Here is a 19,858-nt window from a genome sequence, read left to right as displayed (position 1 = left end):
AATGCTAATTACTTATTTGTTGAAACAAAGTACAGAAATAAGAGCAATGCAACTTTTTATACGAATTACATTCAGAGGGCATCAACACGCTCAAATTCTCTTCCATTAAATTTAAATACTAAAATCATTCGTAAACTGCAAAAGTAAACTGATGAAATCTAAATGTTAATTAAACAAAGCTTATTCTGCTAAATCAGCTGAAAGTAAATTCTTCTCTACATAATTGCTACAAGCACACAGTTAAACAGGTCACCATGCTTGAAAGAGATGATTAACACCCACACTCTTGTAAGATACTAATGCGGTATTAGGACAATATTTATTGGGACTATAACACTAAAATAGAACACTAAAGTATGAAATAAATCATGACTTTAGCAGTGAAGATTTTTTATTTTTGGGTCGAGCCTAACTTAGAAACCTTACCTAAGCTAACTTAACATAATATTTTTAATAAAATTCTTCTAAGAACATCAAAGGATCAGTCTAAATTTATTTACTGTTACTTAATAAACATTATACTTCTTTCTTTCGTTATGTGCTTCTACAAATTTTCACTCGGCTTATTTGGCAGAAAACACACACACACACACAGACTTAGGTGGGTGGTTCTCGACAAAAAAGAACCACCCAGTCGAATTGACATTCAAGTCAGAAACGATACAAAACAAAATCCTGCAGCTGAAACCACTGTTAAAGGGTTCCAAGAGATACCAGTGAGTGTACCTCGACCATGACAGAACACAAAAAGAAATGGAACAAATGAGAGAATGAGTAAGGGCACAAATGCACGAAGGGGGGATAGGGCAGGTACTGACACACAGGAAAGCACGGCCTCTAAGAGAACAGCAAACACAACTGCCCACAGAACCACCCACAGCATCCCCTTAACCCCTACCCCTCCACACCAACGAAACACGATGAACAGAGATGGGTTACACTTCACACATACAGTCCCCACCCCCTAGCACTAATACTGCCACACCAGCAGACTACCATAATATCCAAATCTGCCTATCACACCCACAGCCAGCACCAACCTACCCCTCCCCCCATAGAATACAGTTCTAGAAAGGAAGCTGAAAATGTGGTACACCAATGCAGATGGAATTACAAAGAAGAGTGAGAAGTGGCAGGAAAGAATCACTGAGGCATCCCCAGACATCACAGCACTCACAGAGACAAAGCTCACAGAAGTGATAACACATGCAATCTTCCTGTCTGGATATCAGATCCTGAGGAAAAATGGGGAACAGAGGTGGAGGTGGCAGAGGAGGAGTTGCACTGCTCATCAAAAACAAATGGAGTTTTGAAGAGATGGGAAGATTAGTAAGAGGAGTAGTGGATTACTACATAATAAGAACCCTTCATACTGAGGGCCCAAAAGTGATGATACACTTACCAATGTTACTGATACACTTACTAATGTTACTGATACACTTACTAATGTTACTGATACACTTACTAATCTTACTGATACACTTACTAATCTTACTGATACATTTACCAATGCTACTGATACACTTACAAATGTTACTGATACACTTACCAATGTTACTGATGCACTTACTAATGTTACTGATACACTTACTAATCTTACTGATACACTTACTAATCTTACTGATACACTTACCAATGCTACTGATACACTTACAAATGTTACTGATACACTTACCAATGTTACTGATACACTTACCAATGTTACTGATACACTTACTAATGTTACTGATACACTTACTAATGTTACTGATACACTTACAAATGTTACTGATACACTTACCAATGTTACTGATACACTTATTAATGTTACTGATACACTTACTAATGTTACTGATACACTTACTAATGTTACTGATACACTTACTAATGTTACTGATACACTTACTAATCTTACTGATACACTTACTAATCTTACTGATACACTTACCAATGCTTACTGATACACTTACCAATGTTACTGATGCACTTACTAATGTTACTGATACACTTATCAATGTTACTGATACACTTACCAATGTTACTGATACACTTACCAATGTTACTGATACACTTACTAATGTTACTGATACACTTACCAATGTTACTGATACACTTACTAATGTTACTGATACACTTACCAATGTTACTGATATACATACCAATGTTACTGATACACTTACTAATGTTACTGATACACTTACCAATATTACTGATACACTTACTAATGTTACTGATACACTTACCAATGTTTCTGATGCACTTAACAATGTTACTGATACACTTACCAATGTTACTGATACACTTACTAATGTTACTGATACACTTACTAATGTTACTGATACACTTACCAATGTTTCTGATACACTTACTAATGTTACTGATACACTTACCAATGTTTCTGATGCACTTAACAATGTTACTGATACACTTACCAATGTTACTGATACACTTACTAATGTTACTGATACACTTACTAATGTTACTGATACACTTACCAATGTTACTGATGCACTTACCAATGTTACTGATACACTTACTAGTATTACCGATACACTTACTAATGTTACTGATACACTTACCAATGTTTCTGATGCACTTACCAATGTTACTGATATACTTAACAATGTTACTGATACACTTACTAATTTTACTGATACAGTTACCAATGTTTCTGATACACTTACCAATGTTACTGATATACTTACCAATGTTACTGATACACTTACTAATGTTGCTGATACACTTACCAATGTTACTGATACACTTACCAATGTTACTGATACACTTACCAATGTTACTGATACACTTACTAGTGTTACTGATACACTTACTAATGTTACTGATACACTTACCAATGTTTCTAATGCACTTACCAATGTTACTGATATACTTAACAATGTTACTGATACACTTACTAATTTTACTGATACACTTACCAATGTTTCTAATACACTTACCAATGTTACTGATATACTTACCAATGTTACTGATATACTTACCAATGTTACTGATACACTTACTAATGTTACTGATACACTTACCAATATTACTGATACACTTACCAATGTTACTGATACACTTACCAATGTTACTGATACACTTACTAATGTTACTGATATACTTATCAATGTTACTGATACACTTACTAATGTTGCTGATATACTTACTAATGTTACTGATACACTTACCAATGTTACTGATGCACTTACCAATGTTACTGATACACTTACTAATGTTACTGATACACTTACCAATGTTACTGATACACTTACCAATGTTACTGATACACTTACCAATGTTACTGATACACTTACTAATGTTACTGAAAAACTTACTAATGTTACTGATACACTTACTAATGTTACTGATACACTTACTAATGTTACTGATACACTTACAAATGCTACTGATACACTTACCAATGTTACTGATGCACTTACTAATGTTACTGATACACTTACTAATGTTACTGATACGCTTACCAATGTTACTGATATACTTACCAATGTTACTGATACACTTACTAGTGTTACTGATACACTTACCAATATTACTGATACACTTACTAATGTTACTGGTACACTTACCAATGTTTCTGATGCACTTAACAATGTTACTGATACACTTACCAATGTTACTGATACACTTACTAATGTTACTGATACACTTACTAATGTTACTGATACACTTACCAATGTTACTGATACACTTACCAATGTTACTGATACACTTACTAGTGTTACTGATACACTTACTAATGTTACTGATACACTTACCAATGTTACTGATATACTTAACAATGTTACTGATACACTTACTAATTTTACTGATACACTTACCAATGTTTCTGATACACTTACCAATGTTACTGATATACTTACCAATGTTACTGATACACTTACTAATGTTACTGATACACTTACCAATGTTACTGATATACTTACCAATGTTACTGATACACTTACTAATGTTACTGATACACTTACCAATGTTACTGATACACTTACTAATGTTACTGATACACTTACTAATGTTACTGATACACTTACTAATTTTACTGATACACTTACTAATTTTACTGATACACTTACTAATGTTACTGATACACTTATTAATGTTACTGATACACTTACTGATTTTACTGATACACTTACTAATGTTACTGATACACTTACTAATGTTACTGATACACTTACCAATGTTACTGATACACTTACTAATTTTACTGATACACTTACTAATGTTACTGATACACTTACTAATGTTACTGATACACTTACCAATGTTACTGATGCACTTACCAATGTTACTGATACACTTACTAATGTTACTGATACACTTACTAATGTTACTGATACACTTACCAATGTTACTGATACACTTACTAATGTTACTGATACACTTACTAATTTTACTGATACACTTACTAATGTTACTGATACACTTACCAATGTTACTGATATACTTACCAATGTTACTGATACACTTACTAATGTTACTGATACACTTACCAATGTTACTGATACACTTACTAATTTTACTGATACACTTACTAATGTTACTGATACACTTACTAATGTTACTGATACACTTACCGATGTTACTGATGCACTTACCAATGTTAGTGATACACTTACTAATGTTACTGATACACTTACTAATGTTACTGATACACTTACTAATGTTACTGATACACTTACTAATGTTACTGATACACTTACTAATTTTACTGATACACTTACTAATGTTACTGATACACTTACTAATGTTACTGATACACTTACCAATGTTACTGATACACTTACTAATTTTACTGATACACTTACTAATGTTACTGATACACTTACTAATGTTACTGATACACTTACCAATGTTACTGATGCACTTACCAATGTTACTGATACACTTACTAATGTTACTGATACACTTACTAATGTTACTGATACACTTACCAATGTTACTGATACACTTACTAATGTTACTGATACACTTACTAATGTTACTGATACACTTACTAATTTTACTGATACACTTACTAATGTTACTGATACACTTACTAATGTTACTGATACACTTACCAATGTTACTGATGCACTTACCAATGTTACTGATACACTTACTAATGTTACTGATACACTTACTAATGTTACTGATACACTTACCAATGTTACTGATACACTTACTAATGTTACTGATACACTTACTAATGCTACTGATACACTTACTAATGTTACTGATACACTTACCAATGTTACTGATATACTTACTAATGTTACTGATACACTTACTAATGTTGCTGATATACTTACTAATGTTACTGATACACTTACTAATGTTACAGATACACTTACCAATGTTACTGATACACTTACCAATGTTACTGATATACTTACTAATGTTACTGATACACTTACCAATGTTACTGATACACTTACTAATGTTACAGATACACTTACCAGTGTTAATGATACACTTACCAATGTTACTGATACACTTACTAATGTTACTGTTACACTTACCAATGTTACTGATACACTTACCAATGTTACTGATACACTTACTAATGTTACAGATACACTTACCAATGTTACTGATGCACTTACCAATGTTACTGATACACTTACCAATGTTACAGGTATCTCAGTAGTAGTAACCAGTTACCAGCAACCAGTGTACCAGTAGATGACTCACTACCAACTGTCTCTGCCTGAGTCCCTGTCTGTATACATATTGTGCTGACCACAGCAGTATTCAAAGACCCCCTCACATATGGGTACTGTGGGCGGCCAGTCATACGAGAGTGAGCAAGGAGATAGGCCGGCTGTTTGGCGCTACCCACATTATCCATAATTATACATGCTACCAGCCTACGTGAGTATTACTTTACCCTATCCACGTGTTCGAACTCCCACATGATAAATGGTGGCACCGGTGTGGAGCGTGGAAATTAAGCTTTTTAAGGGTATTTCAAGAGGTTAGAAGACTGTGAGTAGCCGGCGGGTCAAAGGTGAACTGTCTCACCCATCTCAAGCTACTTGCTCCCCTCACAACCTCCACCTCCAGTCTGCAAGCTCTGTTGCAGCCGTTTCAAGCTTCCTGGCTTAGTTCGTGTGCTAATTGCTTCAATCTCTGAGGGGTTGACCCGGATTTTGCAATTAAGCCAGTCAGTAAGCCAGACTGTGGAAGTGAATGCCAGTCAGCCTATCATCCAGCCTGTCTCCTGTCATCCACCTGCTCCTCCGTGCTGTGTGCATCGTTACACGTCTTCCAGTCAGCCATTCTCGTGGGTTAAGCCAGTCAGCCAACCCAGCTTCTTACCCAGCTGAGAGAGAGAAGTAAGCCACACAGTAAGAAGTAAGCCAAGTTCCTCTGAAGTATTTCTATATCGCTTTGTGCTTGGATGCTAAGAGTGAATTTCACCATTTCTGTGGCATAGTGGCTTATCAAGCCACCTTCGTGGGTAGTGAGTGGAGTGTGCGCCAGTGAGCGCCAGCGAGAGTCACATCCACCACCACCACTCTACTCACACCACCACCACCATCACCCACCACCAGCCATCCACCTCATCTACCTGTGGTTGTTTGCACCCTTGTACCGGGTCCTAATACTGTTTTGGCTCACATAATTGGTCAAGAGATTGTAGCTGAGCGCCGACGTTAAAGCCAATTATGTGAGTTCACCGAGAAAGCGCATTTCTTCACGACGACAGTGTGAGTGTCGGCGTCATCACCGCGCAGGACAACCTTCCTCGTCACCAGTCATCACCGTCGACTACTACAGACTTCAGTGCTAATTTTCTGTTTAGAGACATTTTTCTTGCATTTAAAGACATTTGTGTGTGTGAGACATTTATAGTGAATTTCTTGTGTACTCTAAACCTTGTGTTTTCAGTGTAGACTCAGTGTTTCTTTGACTCATTTTTTTTTGCAATATTTCTCAGTGTTATCACTCATTTTTTGCCTTATGTCCTTGAGTAAGCTCCCTGAGATCATGTCCCAGTCACTTCTGAATGTTCACTTAGTGTATCATGCCAGTCAAAGTCAATATGAATCAGTCCACAGTACCAACATGCCCTTACTGACTGAAAGACAATACCTAGCCCTTGAGCAATGTGTTTGTTCTCACAGCTTGTATCTGAGATTTGTTAAAGTGCTGCGAAATGTGAAGTTCAGATTAAGTTCCTATAGATCCGTGAATTACTTATTAACGTAGCCGAGCGGTCAGGCACTAGTAATACTGTCACTCCTGTCTGGACTCCGTGTTTCAGATTGTGATCCCCTCCTAGTTGACAGTACTCAGTGCATTGTAAGAAGTTATTTCTCGAGTAACTTCCACGTTGTTAACGTTTGTAAGTGAAGTTTATAGCTGATACCTCATGTCACTGTGTGCGACTCAGATTGAATATCAGCATTGTTCACCGTGTTCATTTCTTTTCTCCTGTGCTTGCAGTTTGAGATAGTAGATTCGTTCTCCCTTGCTCATATGGCGTGTTATAGCGTTAATTTTTTTTCAACCGGGGGGAGTCATCCACTCCACCGAGTTTGTTCATTCCTCCAGTAAGAAAGAACCGATCCCTTGTGTTCTGGTGTGATTCGATTCCTGCTCCAGGAAGATCTTATTCTTACTGTGAAGCCACCAGCACCCATTAGTGACTTTGTAATGAGCCAAGAATTAATTCCACAGTCTCTAGTGATTGTAGCTGTATCTTTTGTAGATACTCGTTCAGACTGTCCTCAGTCAAGGCATGTGTTAGCCATTGCAGAGGAATTCGATCCTCCCAGAGATGATAACCATTCTGCATATGTCAATCTTACCCTAGCAGAGTTGGGGTTAAATGTAAATAACCTGTATAGATGAATAATTACAGTATCAACTTATCAGTATTCAAGAATTTTTTTTTGTGTTCATGTTCTCTCCGCATTCTGAGAGTTAACAGTCTAGATTTGAGTGCACCAAATCTGCCTTTCTGTTAAACACTCTTTCTTTGTATATATTCCTTCCTCAGAATCCGTAGATCACATGAATACAGATCGATCGATCAAATTTTTTTTTATCACTTCTATTGTGTAATCCCAACGTTGAGTTTCATTCGATGAGTTGTGCTATATTATACCTTGTATTGCATTACAGTTTCAGTTACGTAAGCTTCCATTCCAATGTTCTACTTATGTATGTTATAATGTTCAATTGTTGTGTACTTTGACATTGTATAGAATCAGGCCAAGCCGTATACCTGCCATCTCTAGTTTGTATAAGTTGTATGTTGGGACGACATACGTTAGCGTCGCCGAGCTCTCAGTAGTAGTAACCAGTTACCAGCAACCAGTGTACCAGTAGATGACTCACTACCAACCGTCTCTGCCTGAGTCACTGTCTGTATTCATATTGTGCTGACCACAGCAGTATTCAAAGACCCCCTCACATATGGGTACTGTGGGCGGCCAGTCAGTCATACGAGAGTGAGCAAGGAGATAGGCTGGCTGTTTGGCGCTACCCACATTATCCGTAATTATACATACTACCAGCCTACGTGAGTATTACTTTACCCTATCCACGTGTTCGAACTCCCACATGATAGGTACACTTACCAATGTTACTGATACACTTACCAATGTTACTGATACACTTACTAATTTTACTGATACACTTACCAATGTTACTGATGCACTTACCAATGTTGCTGATACACTTACTAATTTTACTGATGCACTTACTAATGTTACTGATACACTTACTAAGGTTACTGATACACTTACCAATGTTACTGATACACTTACTAATGTTACTGATACACTTACTAATGTTACTGAAACACTTACTAATGTTACTGATACACTTACTAATGTTACTGATACACTTACTAATGTTACTGATACACTTACTAATGTTACTCTTGGCTAACGCTCTCGCGTCACACGGTGAGGGCCTGGATTCGATTCCCAGCCAGAGTAGAAACATTAGGCGTGTCTCTTTCCACCTGTTGTCTATATTCATCCATCAGTAAAATGGGTACCTGGGTGTTAGTCGACTGGTGTGGGTCGCATCCTGGGACACTGACCTAATTTGCCCGACATGCGGAGCGTAACAAGGGGCTTTGTATATAGTAGTATGTCATTGTTGTCTGCTAGGCCTGTATACCATGTACATGTACTTGTAGTAAGTCAAGATATTATTATATTACTGATACACTTACCAATGTTAGTGATGCACATTAGTCCGCAGTTACATGTGACTGGGTTCAGAACTTGTTGTTGATTTTCTTCACATTTGGTCACGTTGCTATCCTGGGGTGCCATTTATTACCATCACCATTATTGTATCGCCATCATCGTCATCACCATCATCGTCACCACCAGTATCACCACATAAAAGAAATACAATAAAAAAATTGTGAATAAATGGGCCAATTATGATGTTTCTAACATGAAGCAAGTTTATTCTTTTCTCTGAGGATGAGGGTCCCCAAGACAGTTCTAGAGGTGGTACCTCCCTAAAACTAAAATGCCGGGAACAATGGGCTAGTAACCCCTTTTCCTGTAAAGATTACTAAAAAGAATAAGAAGAAGAAAATTGTCAAAGTGGGAAGTCTGAATGTGCGTGGATGTTGTGCAAATGATAAGAAAGAGATGATTGTGGATGTTATGAATGAGAAGAAACTGGATGTCCTGGCTTTAAGTGAAACAAAGCTGAAGGGGGTGGGAGAGTTTCAATGGAGAGGAATAAATGGGATTAGGTCAGGGGTTTCAAATAGAGTTAGAGCTAAAGAAGGAGTAGCAATAATGTTGAAGGATAAGCTATGGCAGGAAAAGAGGGACTACAAATGTATAAATTCAAGGATTATGTGGAGTAAAATAAAGATTGGATGTGAAAAGTGGGTTATAGTAAGCGTGTATGCACCTGGAGAAGAGAGAAGTGTAGAGGAGAGAGAGAGAGATTCTGGGAAATGTTGAGTGAATGCGTGGGGAGTTTTGAATCAAGTGTGAGAGTAATGGTGGTTGGGGATTTCAATGCTAAAGTGGGTAAAAATGTTATGGAGGGAGTAGTAGGTAATTTTGGGGTGCCAGGGGTAAATGTAAATGGGGAGCCTTTAATTGAGCTATGTGTAGAAAGAAATTTGGTAATAAGTAATACATATTTTATGAAAAAGAGGATAAATAAATATACAAGGTATGATGTAGCACGTAATGAAAGTAGTTTGTTAGATTATGTATTGGTGGATAAAAGGTTGATGGGTAGGCTCCAGGATGTACATGTTTATAGAGGGGCAACTGATATATCGGATCATTATTTAGTTGTAGCTACAGTTAGAGTAAGAGGTAGATGGGAAAAGAGGAAGGTGGCAACAACAAGTAAGAGGGAGGTGAAAGTGTATAAACTAAGGGAGGAGGAAGTTCGGGCGAGATATAAGCGACTATTGGCAGAAAGGTGGGCTAGTGCAAAGATGAGTAGTGGGGGGTTGAAGAGGGTTGGAATAGTTTTAAAAATGCAGTATTAGAATGTGGGGCAGAAGTTTGTGGTTATAGGAGGGTGGGGGCAGGAGGAAAGAGGAGTGATTGGTGGAATGATGAAGTAAAGGGTGTGATAAAAGAGAAAAAGGTAGCTTACGAGAGGTTTTTACAAAGCAGAAGTGTTATAAGAAGAGCAGAGTATATGGAGAGTAAAAGAAAGGTGAAGGGAGTGGTGAGAGAGTGCAAAAGGAGAGCAGATGAAAGAGTGGGAGAGGCACTGTCAAGAAATTTTAATGAAAATAAGAAAAAAATTTGGAGTGAGTTAAACAAGTTAAGAAAGCCTAGGGAAAGTATGGATTTGTCAGTTAAAAACAGAGTAGGGGAGTTAGTAGATGGGGAGAGGGAGGTATTAGGTAGATGGCGAGAATATTTTGAGGAACTTTTAAATGTTAAGGAAGAAAGGGAGGCGGTAATTTCATGCACTGGCCAGGGAGGTATACCATCTTTTAGGAGTGAAGAAGAGCAGACTGTAAGTGTGGTGGAGGTACGTGAGGCATTACGTAGAATGAAAGGGGGTAAAGCAGCTGGAAGTGATGGGATCATGACAGAAATGTTAAAAGCAGGGGGGGATATAGTGTTGGAGTGGTTGGTACTTTTGTTTAATAAATGTATGAAAGAGGGGAAGGTACCTAGGGATTGGCGGAGAGCATGTATAGTTCCTTTATATAAAGGGAAAGGGGACAAAAGAGATTGTAAAAATTATAGAGGAATAAGTTTACTGAGTATACCAGGAAAAGTATACGGTAGGGTTATAATTGAAAGAATTAGAGGTAAGACAGAATGTAGAATTGCGGATGAACAAGGAGGTTTCAGAGTGGGTAGAGGATGTGTAGATCAAGTGTTTACATTGAAGCATATATGTGAACAGTATTTAGATAAAGGTAGGGAAGTTTTTATTGCATTTATGGATTTAGAAAAGGCATATGATAGAGTGGATAGAGGAGCAATGTGGCAGATGTTGCAAGTATATGGAATAGGTGGTAAGTTACTAAATGCTGTAAAGAGCTTTTATGAGGATAGTGAGGCTCAGGTTAGGGTGTGTAGAAGAGAGGGAGAATACTTCCCGGTAAAAGTAGGTCTTAGACAGGGATGTGTAATGTCACCATGGTTGTTTAATATATTTATAGATGGGGTTGTAAAAGAAGTAAATGCTAGGGTGTTCGGGAGAGGGGTGGGATTAAATTATGGGGAATCAAATTCAAAATGGGAATTGACACAGTTACTTTTTGCTGATGATACTGTGCTTATGGGAGATTCTAAAGAAAAATTGCAAAGGTTAGTGGATGAGTTTGAGAATGTGTGTAAAGGTAGAAAGTTGAAAGTGAACATAGAAAAGAGTAAAGTGATGAGGGTATCAAATGATTTAGATAAAGAAAAATTGGATATCAAATTGGGGAGGAGGAGTATGGAAGAAGTGAATGTTTTCAGATACTTGGGAGTTGACGTGTCGGCGGATGGATTTATGAAGGATGAGGTTAATCATAGAATTGATGAGGGAAAAAAGGTGAGTGGTGCGTTGAGGTATTTGTGGAGTCAAAAAACGTTATCTATGGAGGCAAAGAAGGGAATGTATGAAAGTATAGTAGTACCAACACTCTTATATGAATGTGAAGCTTGGGTGGTAAATGCAGCAGCGAGGAGACGGTTGGAGGCAGTGGAGATGTCCTGTCTAAGGGCAATGTGTGGTGTAAATACTATGCAGAAAATTCGGAGTGTGGAAATTAGGAGAAGGTGTGGAGTTAATAAAAGCATTAGTCAGAGGGCAGAAGAGGGGTTGTTGAGGTGGTTTGGTCATTTAGAGAAAATGGATCAAAGTAGAATGACATGGAAAGCATATAAATCTATAGGGGAAGGAAAGAGGGGTAGGGGTCGTCCTCGAAAGGGTTGGAAAGAGGGGGTAAAGGAGGTTTTGTGGGTGAGGGGCTTGGACTTCCAGCAAGCGTGCATGAGCGTGTTAGATAGGAGTGAATGGAGACGAATGATACTTGGGACCTGACGATCTGTTGGAGTGTGAGCAGGGTAATATTTAGTGAAGGGATTCAGGGAAACCGGTTATTTTCATATAGTCGGACTTGAGTCCTGGAAATGGGAAGTACAATGCCTGCACTTTAAAGGAGGGGTTTGGGATATTGGCAGTTTGGAGGGATATGTTGTGTATCTCTATACGTATATGCTTCTAAACTGTTGTATTCTGAGCACCTCTGCAAAAGCAGTGATAATGTGTGAATGTGGTGAAAGTGTTGAATGATGATGAAAGTATTTTCTTTTTGGGGATTTTCTTTCTTTTTTTGGGTCACCCTGCCTCGGTGGGAGACGACCGACTTGTTGGAAAAAAAAAAAAAAAAAAAAAAAAAAATATATATATACATATATATATATATATATATATATATATATATATATATATATATATATATATATATATATATATATATATATATATATATATATATATATACATGCCTGTGTACCTGTCTACCATCTTACTATCATATTATATCCAAGTCATTGCCAGTTTTATTTTTTATTTAATATTCTCTTGGTACTTTAATTTGTCTAATTACCATAACCTGTTTTAATACCACATTTACTATCTTAGAGTACTCTTAAATACCTTGTACTGCCATATAACCTCTAGTATAACTACCACTGCAATATTGAATCTAAATAACTGTTCTTAAAATTTAATAGTTGAAATAAACATTACTTTTTCATTTTATTTTTATTAATTAATCTTTTTTATAATCATTATTACTTACTAAAATTTTATTAAACACCATATTTACTACTAGTCAATTTTACTTTTGTACATTAATCATTATTTTGTATATTCAAGTCCAACCTTTATATTATCCTTTGTACCTGTGTACCTGTGTACCTGTGTACCTGTCTACCATCTTACTATCATATTATAACCAAGTCATTGCCATTGTTATTTTTTACTTATTATTCTTTTGGTACTTTTATTTGTGAATTTTATTTTGCCAATTTAAATTTAGTTATACTCTTGATCTTGTTAACAACCTATATCAGACCCTAGTGCAATTGTTCTTGTTAACAACCTATATCAGACCCTAGTGCAATTGTTCTTGTTAACAACCTATATCAGACCCTAGTGCAATTGTTCTTGTTAACAACCTATATCAGACCCTAGTGCAATTGCAAGTAACATTTTAATTTGTATTTTTATATTATAAGTTTATACCTAGTTGTACTTTAGCTCATTCTAGCTCAATACATAGACAACAATAAATTCATTATATTAGACCTTAGTGCAATTACAAGAGTGAGTCTCGTGCCACTTGTAATTTGTTTTTTTTATAGTATTAGTTTATACCTAGTTGTACTTTAGCTCATTCTAGCACAACACATAGACAATATCAACTTCATTATGTTTATTAGTGACTATATATGACCAAAGTGCTTTAGCTATATACTTATCCAACCTTCCCACTACTACAGAAATCAGTATTAGAACTCACCACATAATGCAGGATATGAACAACCACTATTTAAACCTAAAAGATGAATGATCACGTTGACCCTGATCTAAACCTCCATAATCTAACACACAATCAAAACTTATTGGAAAGTAACTGCCTTTATTACACAGCATCCTGAACACTGCTCAAAGTCTATCAATTCTTAACTGCAACATCAGGTCCTTAAGCAAACACTATGATGACCTCCTGGCACTCCTTGAATCACTAAAGACACCCTTCTCCTGCGTTATTCTTACTGAGACCTGGCTTAAGCAGGACACAATAGATATCGACCCACTACCAGGATACACAGCAATCCACAACTGCAGACCATACCAAGTTGGGGGAGGTACTGCAATCTATTACTCTAACCAACTATCTTGTGTTAGCACCAATTGCTTTAGTGATGAATATGGGGAATACGCCTATAACAATCGGTGCCATTTACCGGATACCCCACACAAACATCCCAAACTTCAATGAGAATCTCAAGGCACTAATAACAAACAGACAAGTGAACAAGCACCACCTTTTCTTAGCTGGAGATTTCACTATCAACCTTGGCCTACCAGATGATCAGACTCTAACTGATTTCATCAACAATATGAACAACACACTTCTCATACCAACAATAACTAAACCAACCAGGCTGACTGAGACAAGTGCAACCATAATAGACCACACATGGACCAATATACTAGCCCCCCTTAAATCAGGGATAATCACAGACAGCACTACTGACCACTACCCAACCTTCCTCTTAACAAACATTAGTAAGCCACCACTCGAATGTAACAAAGTTTCATTTAGACTCCATGACGAGGCCTCAATAAGGAAAAAAAAAAACTGGCAGGAAATGGCAGAAATCGTACACTAAATCAAGTCATTCCTGGAGTGGAACCACAGTCGATGGCCTCCACTCCAAACCAACAGATACAGATACTAATGCCGAAAAAAAGTCCCCCTCCAGTACCACCAATACCACCAGTCCGATGACATTCTTCTTTGCAAATATACAGGGTCTAAAGCCAACAACAAACAACAAAATACCTTACCTCCGTGTACTGCTTGCAGAGGCAAATGCAATGTTCGCGGCTTTCACTGAGACCCACATAAAGGATCACTTGGACAACGAAATATGGATCCCAGGTTACAACCTATACAGATGCGACAGAGTGACCAGGCAAAAGGGGAGGGTTGGGGTGGCCTGTACATTGCAGAGTCACTTGTTTGCACAGAACTGCTTAATGCCTCAAATGATGTAGTGGAAGTTTTAGCAGTAAAGATCGAGAACCAAAACCTAGTCATTGTGGCAGTCTACAAGCCTCCGGATGCAACGTCCCAGCAATTTCAGGAACACCTGTTAAAAACTGACCACTGTCTGGAAAATCTGCCAGCTCCTGCCCCCAACATCTTGCTCCAGGGGGATTTCAACTTAAGGCACCTAAAATGGAGAAACATAGCAAATAATGTTGTTGCAGTGATAACACCAGGAGGCAGCTCTGACGAGAACTCACACACACACGAGGTTTTAAATCTCTGCACAAAATTCAACTTAAACCAGCAAATAATAGACCTCATCTTCACTAACAATGATGATCTGATACGAAATGTCACCATATCAAAAACAATATGCTCGGATCACAATATAATCGAGGTTCAGACATGTATGCGCGGAGCCACAGACCGACATAATGAGATTAGTCACGAGGGAGCCTTCAGCAAATTCAACTTCAATAATAAGAACATAAAGTGGGACCAAGTAAACCAAGTCCTAACCGATATAAGCTGGGAAGATAGACTAAGCAACACAGACCCCAACTTATGCCTAGAACAGATTAACTCGGTGGCATTATGATCAAGGCTTATTCCTTTAAGAAAAAGGAGGAGAAGATATAAAATAGAGTCAGGCGCTCCCTTTACAGGCGACGAAAAAAGAATAACAGAGCGGCTAAAAGAGGCTAATATATCTGAAATGCGTAGGGAGTCATTGGTCAGAGAATTAGCAAATATCGAACTTAAGCTAAAGGAATCTTATAGGAGTCAGGAATCGCGGGAAGAACTAAAAGCCATAAATGAAATCGAAAGAAACCCAAAGTATTTCTTTTCCTATGCCAAATCAAAGTCGAGAACAACGTCCCTACTTAAACAAGATCGGTCCTACACAGATGACAGCAAGGAAATGAGTGAGCTACTCAAGTCCCAATATGACTCAGTTTTTAGCAAGCCGCTAACCAGACTGAGAGTCGAAGATCAAAATGAATTTTTTATGAGAGAGCCACAGAATTTGGTTAACACAAGCCTATCTGATGTTATCCTGACACCAAATGACTTCGAACAGGCGATAAATGATATGCCCGTGCACTCTGCCCCAGGGCCAGACTCATGGAACTCCGTGTTCATCAAGAAATGCAAGAAGCCCCTATCACGTGCTTTTACCATCCTATGGAGAGGGAGCATGGACACGGGGGTCGTCCCACAGTTACTAAAAACAACAGACATAGCCCCACTCCACAAAGGGGGCAGTAAAGCAATAGCAAAGAACTACAGACCGATAGCACTAACATCCCATATCATAAAAATCTTTGAAAGGGTCCTAAGAAGCAAGATCACCACCCATATAGAAACCCATCAATTACACAACCCAGGGCAACATGGGTTTAGAGCAGGTCGCTCCTGTCTGTCTCAACTATTGGACCACTACGACAAGGTCCTATATGCACTAGAAGACAAAAAGAATGCAGATGTAATATATACACACTTTGCAAAAGCCTTCGACAAGTGTGACCATGGCGTAATAGCGCACAAAATGCGCGCTAAAGGAATAACAGGAAAAGTCGGTCGATGGATCTATAATTTCCTCACTAACAGAACACAGAGAGTAGTAGTCAACAGAGTAAAGTCCGAAGCAGCTACGGTGAAAAGCTCTGTTCCACAAGGCACAGTACTCGCTCCCATCTTCTTCCTCATCCTCATATCTGACATAGACAAGGATGTCAGCCACAGCACCGTGTCTTCCTTTGCAGATGACACCCGAATCTGCATGACAGTGTCTTCCATTGCAGACACTGCAAGGCTCCAGGCGGACATCAACCAAATCTTTCAGTGGGCTGCAGAAAACAATTTGAAGTTCAACGATGAGAAATTTCAATTTCTCCATTATTGTAAACACGAGGAAATTAAAACTTCATCAGAGTACAAAACAAATTCCGGCCACAAAATAGAGCGAAAAACCAACGTCAAAGACCTGGGAGTGATCATGTCAGAGGATCTCATCTTCAAGGACCATAACATTGTATCAATCGCAGCTGCTAGAAAAATGACAGGATGGATAATGAGAACCTTCAAAACTAGGGATACCAAGCCCATGATGATACTCTTCAGGTCACTTGTTCTATCTAGGCTGGATTATTGCTGCACACTAACAGCACCTTTCAAGGCAGGTGAAATTGCTGACCTAGAAAATGTACAGAGAACCTTCACGTATAACGGAGATAAAACACCTCAATTACTGGGAGCGCTTGAGGTTCCTGAACCTGTATTCCCTGGAATGCAGGCAGGAGAGATACATGATTATGTACACCTGGAAAATTCTAGGGGGACTAGTACCGAACTTGCACGCGAAAATCACTCACAACATAAGCAAAAGACTTGGCAGACTATGCAACAACCCCCCCAATGAAAAGCAGGGGTGTCACTAGCACGTTAAGAGACAATACAATAAGTGTCCGGGGCTCGAGACTGTTCAACTGCCTCCCAGCATACATAAGGGAGATTACCAATAGACCCCTGGCAGTCTTCAAGCTGGCACTGGACAAGCACCTAAAGTCGGTACCTGACCAGCCGGGCTGTGGCTCGTACGATGGATTGCGTGCAGCCAGCAGCAACAGCCTGGTTGATCAGGCTCTGATCCACCAGGAGGCCTGGTCACAGACCGGGCCGCGAGGGCGTTGACCCCCGGAACTCTCTCCAGGTAAACTCCAGGTAACATAAAAGCGCTAGAATACGACATATTCTGATGGAAATTGACATCATATGACAACTGACCTATGAGACTTATTACCAGGGGCAAGGGTAGATGTTATCAGTAACACGGACTAGTACTCACTCTTAATTCACTGACCAGCTGACCCGAGATTCCCAATGCGTGGTCCACCACACACGCGGCTGTCCAGAGCTCTCACTCCCCGGACCTGTCTCCAACAACCCCTTGCTCAGCTGTTCCTTGGCTTATATTCCTCTAAGCACCCCCTTCCCCATAAGGCAGTGGTTCCCAAACTGGGGGTAAATTACCCCCTGGGGGTAATTTAACCATTTTTGGGGGGTAATGGAGGGGTGACAGAAAAAAAGTTATGAATTTTGAAAATCAAGAAAACAATGCGGTACCCGGTATGAGGATTATTGTTAACTTTGTCTTAGTATATAAAGTTGTAAAGTAAACCTATTATAAGTAAGTAATAAAGTTAAACCAAATAACAATAAACATCAAAAACTAATATACAGTATTAGAAAAGAAGAAATATATAGCTAAGTGTGTGGAAACCCAAAAGTATTTTGACAAGTATGCTTCAGGACAAAAGTCACTCAGTAGCCCAGATCGACCTGTCCAGTACGCGTTACTCACTTCCTGAGGCTGCCTCTATTTCACACTGTCAGTTTATCTGTGAGCATCAGCCGAGGTAGACATAAGCTGGTATGTATGTGTACTGCCCTGTGCAGTATATAGTTAGTATTTACCCACTGTTACTGTGAATTTGTAGCTATTATTAATTTTATATATAATGTATGTGTGGTTCTTACGTTTTCAATGGTTTTGCTAGGATTAGCAGAGTATGCGAGGCTGTATACGTTCACGTTTAGCAATATATATCAATAATAACAACATTTTGTGAAAGGGGTAACATGCTTTATGTGGCATGTTAAATTGGGTAACAAGCTGAAAAAGTTTGGGAACCACTGCGGCATAAGGCGTAGACCACGTGTTGCGACCTGACGCCGAGATCTCACGCCGAAAGGCGTGGCTGACAGGCATTTGCCAAGGCAAGGTGTGACCATATAATTAGGTCTCCCTAGAGACCTCACAAGCCCAGCTGAACTACATCACAAACAGTCTAGGGCCCCTGAAACTTATTGTGTTCTCTCTTATCATACTCGTGGGGCACCTGCTTTTCATTGGGATATTGTACCACCTGCCGAATCTTTTGCTTTCATGGCGAGTGATTTTCGTGTGCAAATTTGGTACTAATTCCTCTAGGATTTTCAAAGTGTATATTATCATATATCTTTCTCGTCTGTGTTTACCTGGAGTTTACCTGGAGAGAGTTCCGGGGGTCAACGCCCCCGCGGCCCGGTCTGTGGCCAGGCCTCCTGGTGGATCAGAGCCTGATCAACCAGGCTGTTGCTGCTGGCTGCACGCAAACCAACCTATGAGCCACAGCCCGGCTGATCCGGAACTGACTTTAGGTGCTTGTCCAGTGCCAGCTTGAAGACTGCCAGGGGTCTGTTGGTAATCCCCCTTATGTGTGCTGGGAGGCAGTTGAACAGTCTCGGGCCCCTGACACTTATTGTATGGTCTCTTAACGTGCTAGTGACACCCCTGCTTTTCATTGGGGGGATGGAGCATCGTCTACCAAGTCTTTTGCTTTCGTAGTGAGTGATTTTCGTGTGCAAGTTCGGTACTAGTCCCTCTAGGATTTTCCAGGTGTATATAATCATGTATCTCTCCCTCCTGCGTTCCAGGGAATACAGGTTTAGGAACCTCAAGCGCTCCCAATAATTGAGGTGTTTTATCTCCGTTATGCGCGCCGTGAAAGTTCTCTGTACATTTTCTAGGTCGGCAATTTCACCTGCCTTGAAAGGTGCTGTTAGTGTGCAGCAATATTCCAGCCT

General features: G+C 38.9%; 1 protein-coding gene across 2 annotated transcripts in view; it reads right to left on the bottom strand.

Moving 5' to 3' along the window:
• Nucleotides 1-19,858, bottom strand: part of LOC128686551 (RNA-directed DNA polymerase from mobile element jockey) — a 130,542-nt gene that overhangs the window by 33,773 nt on the left and 76,911 nt on the right. For both annotated transcript variants that reach the window (XM_070084341.1, XM_070084342.1), the window contains exon 3: nucleotides 9,173-9,263. In XM_070084341.1, coding sequence (XP_069940442.1) covers nucleotides 9,173-9,263 — 91 coding nt within the window. The remainder of the gene's footprint in view (nucleotides 1-9,172; nucleotides 9,264-19,858) is intronic.

The sequence above is a fragment of the Cherax quadricarinatus genome, chromosome 12 (genome assembly GCF_038502225.1).
Source record: "Cherax quadricarinatus isolate ZL_2023a chromosome 12, ASM3850222v1, whole genome shotgun sequence".
Classification (NCBI taxonomy): Eukaryota; Metazoa; Arthropoda; class Malacostraca; order Decapoda; family Parastacidae; genus Cherax; species Cherax quadricarinatus.
This window is presented reverse-complemented; position numbering and strand designations above follow the sequence as displayed.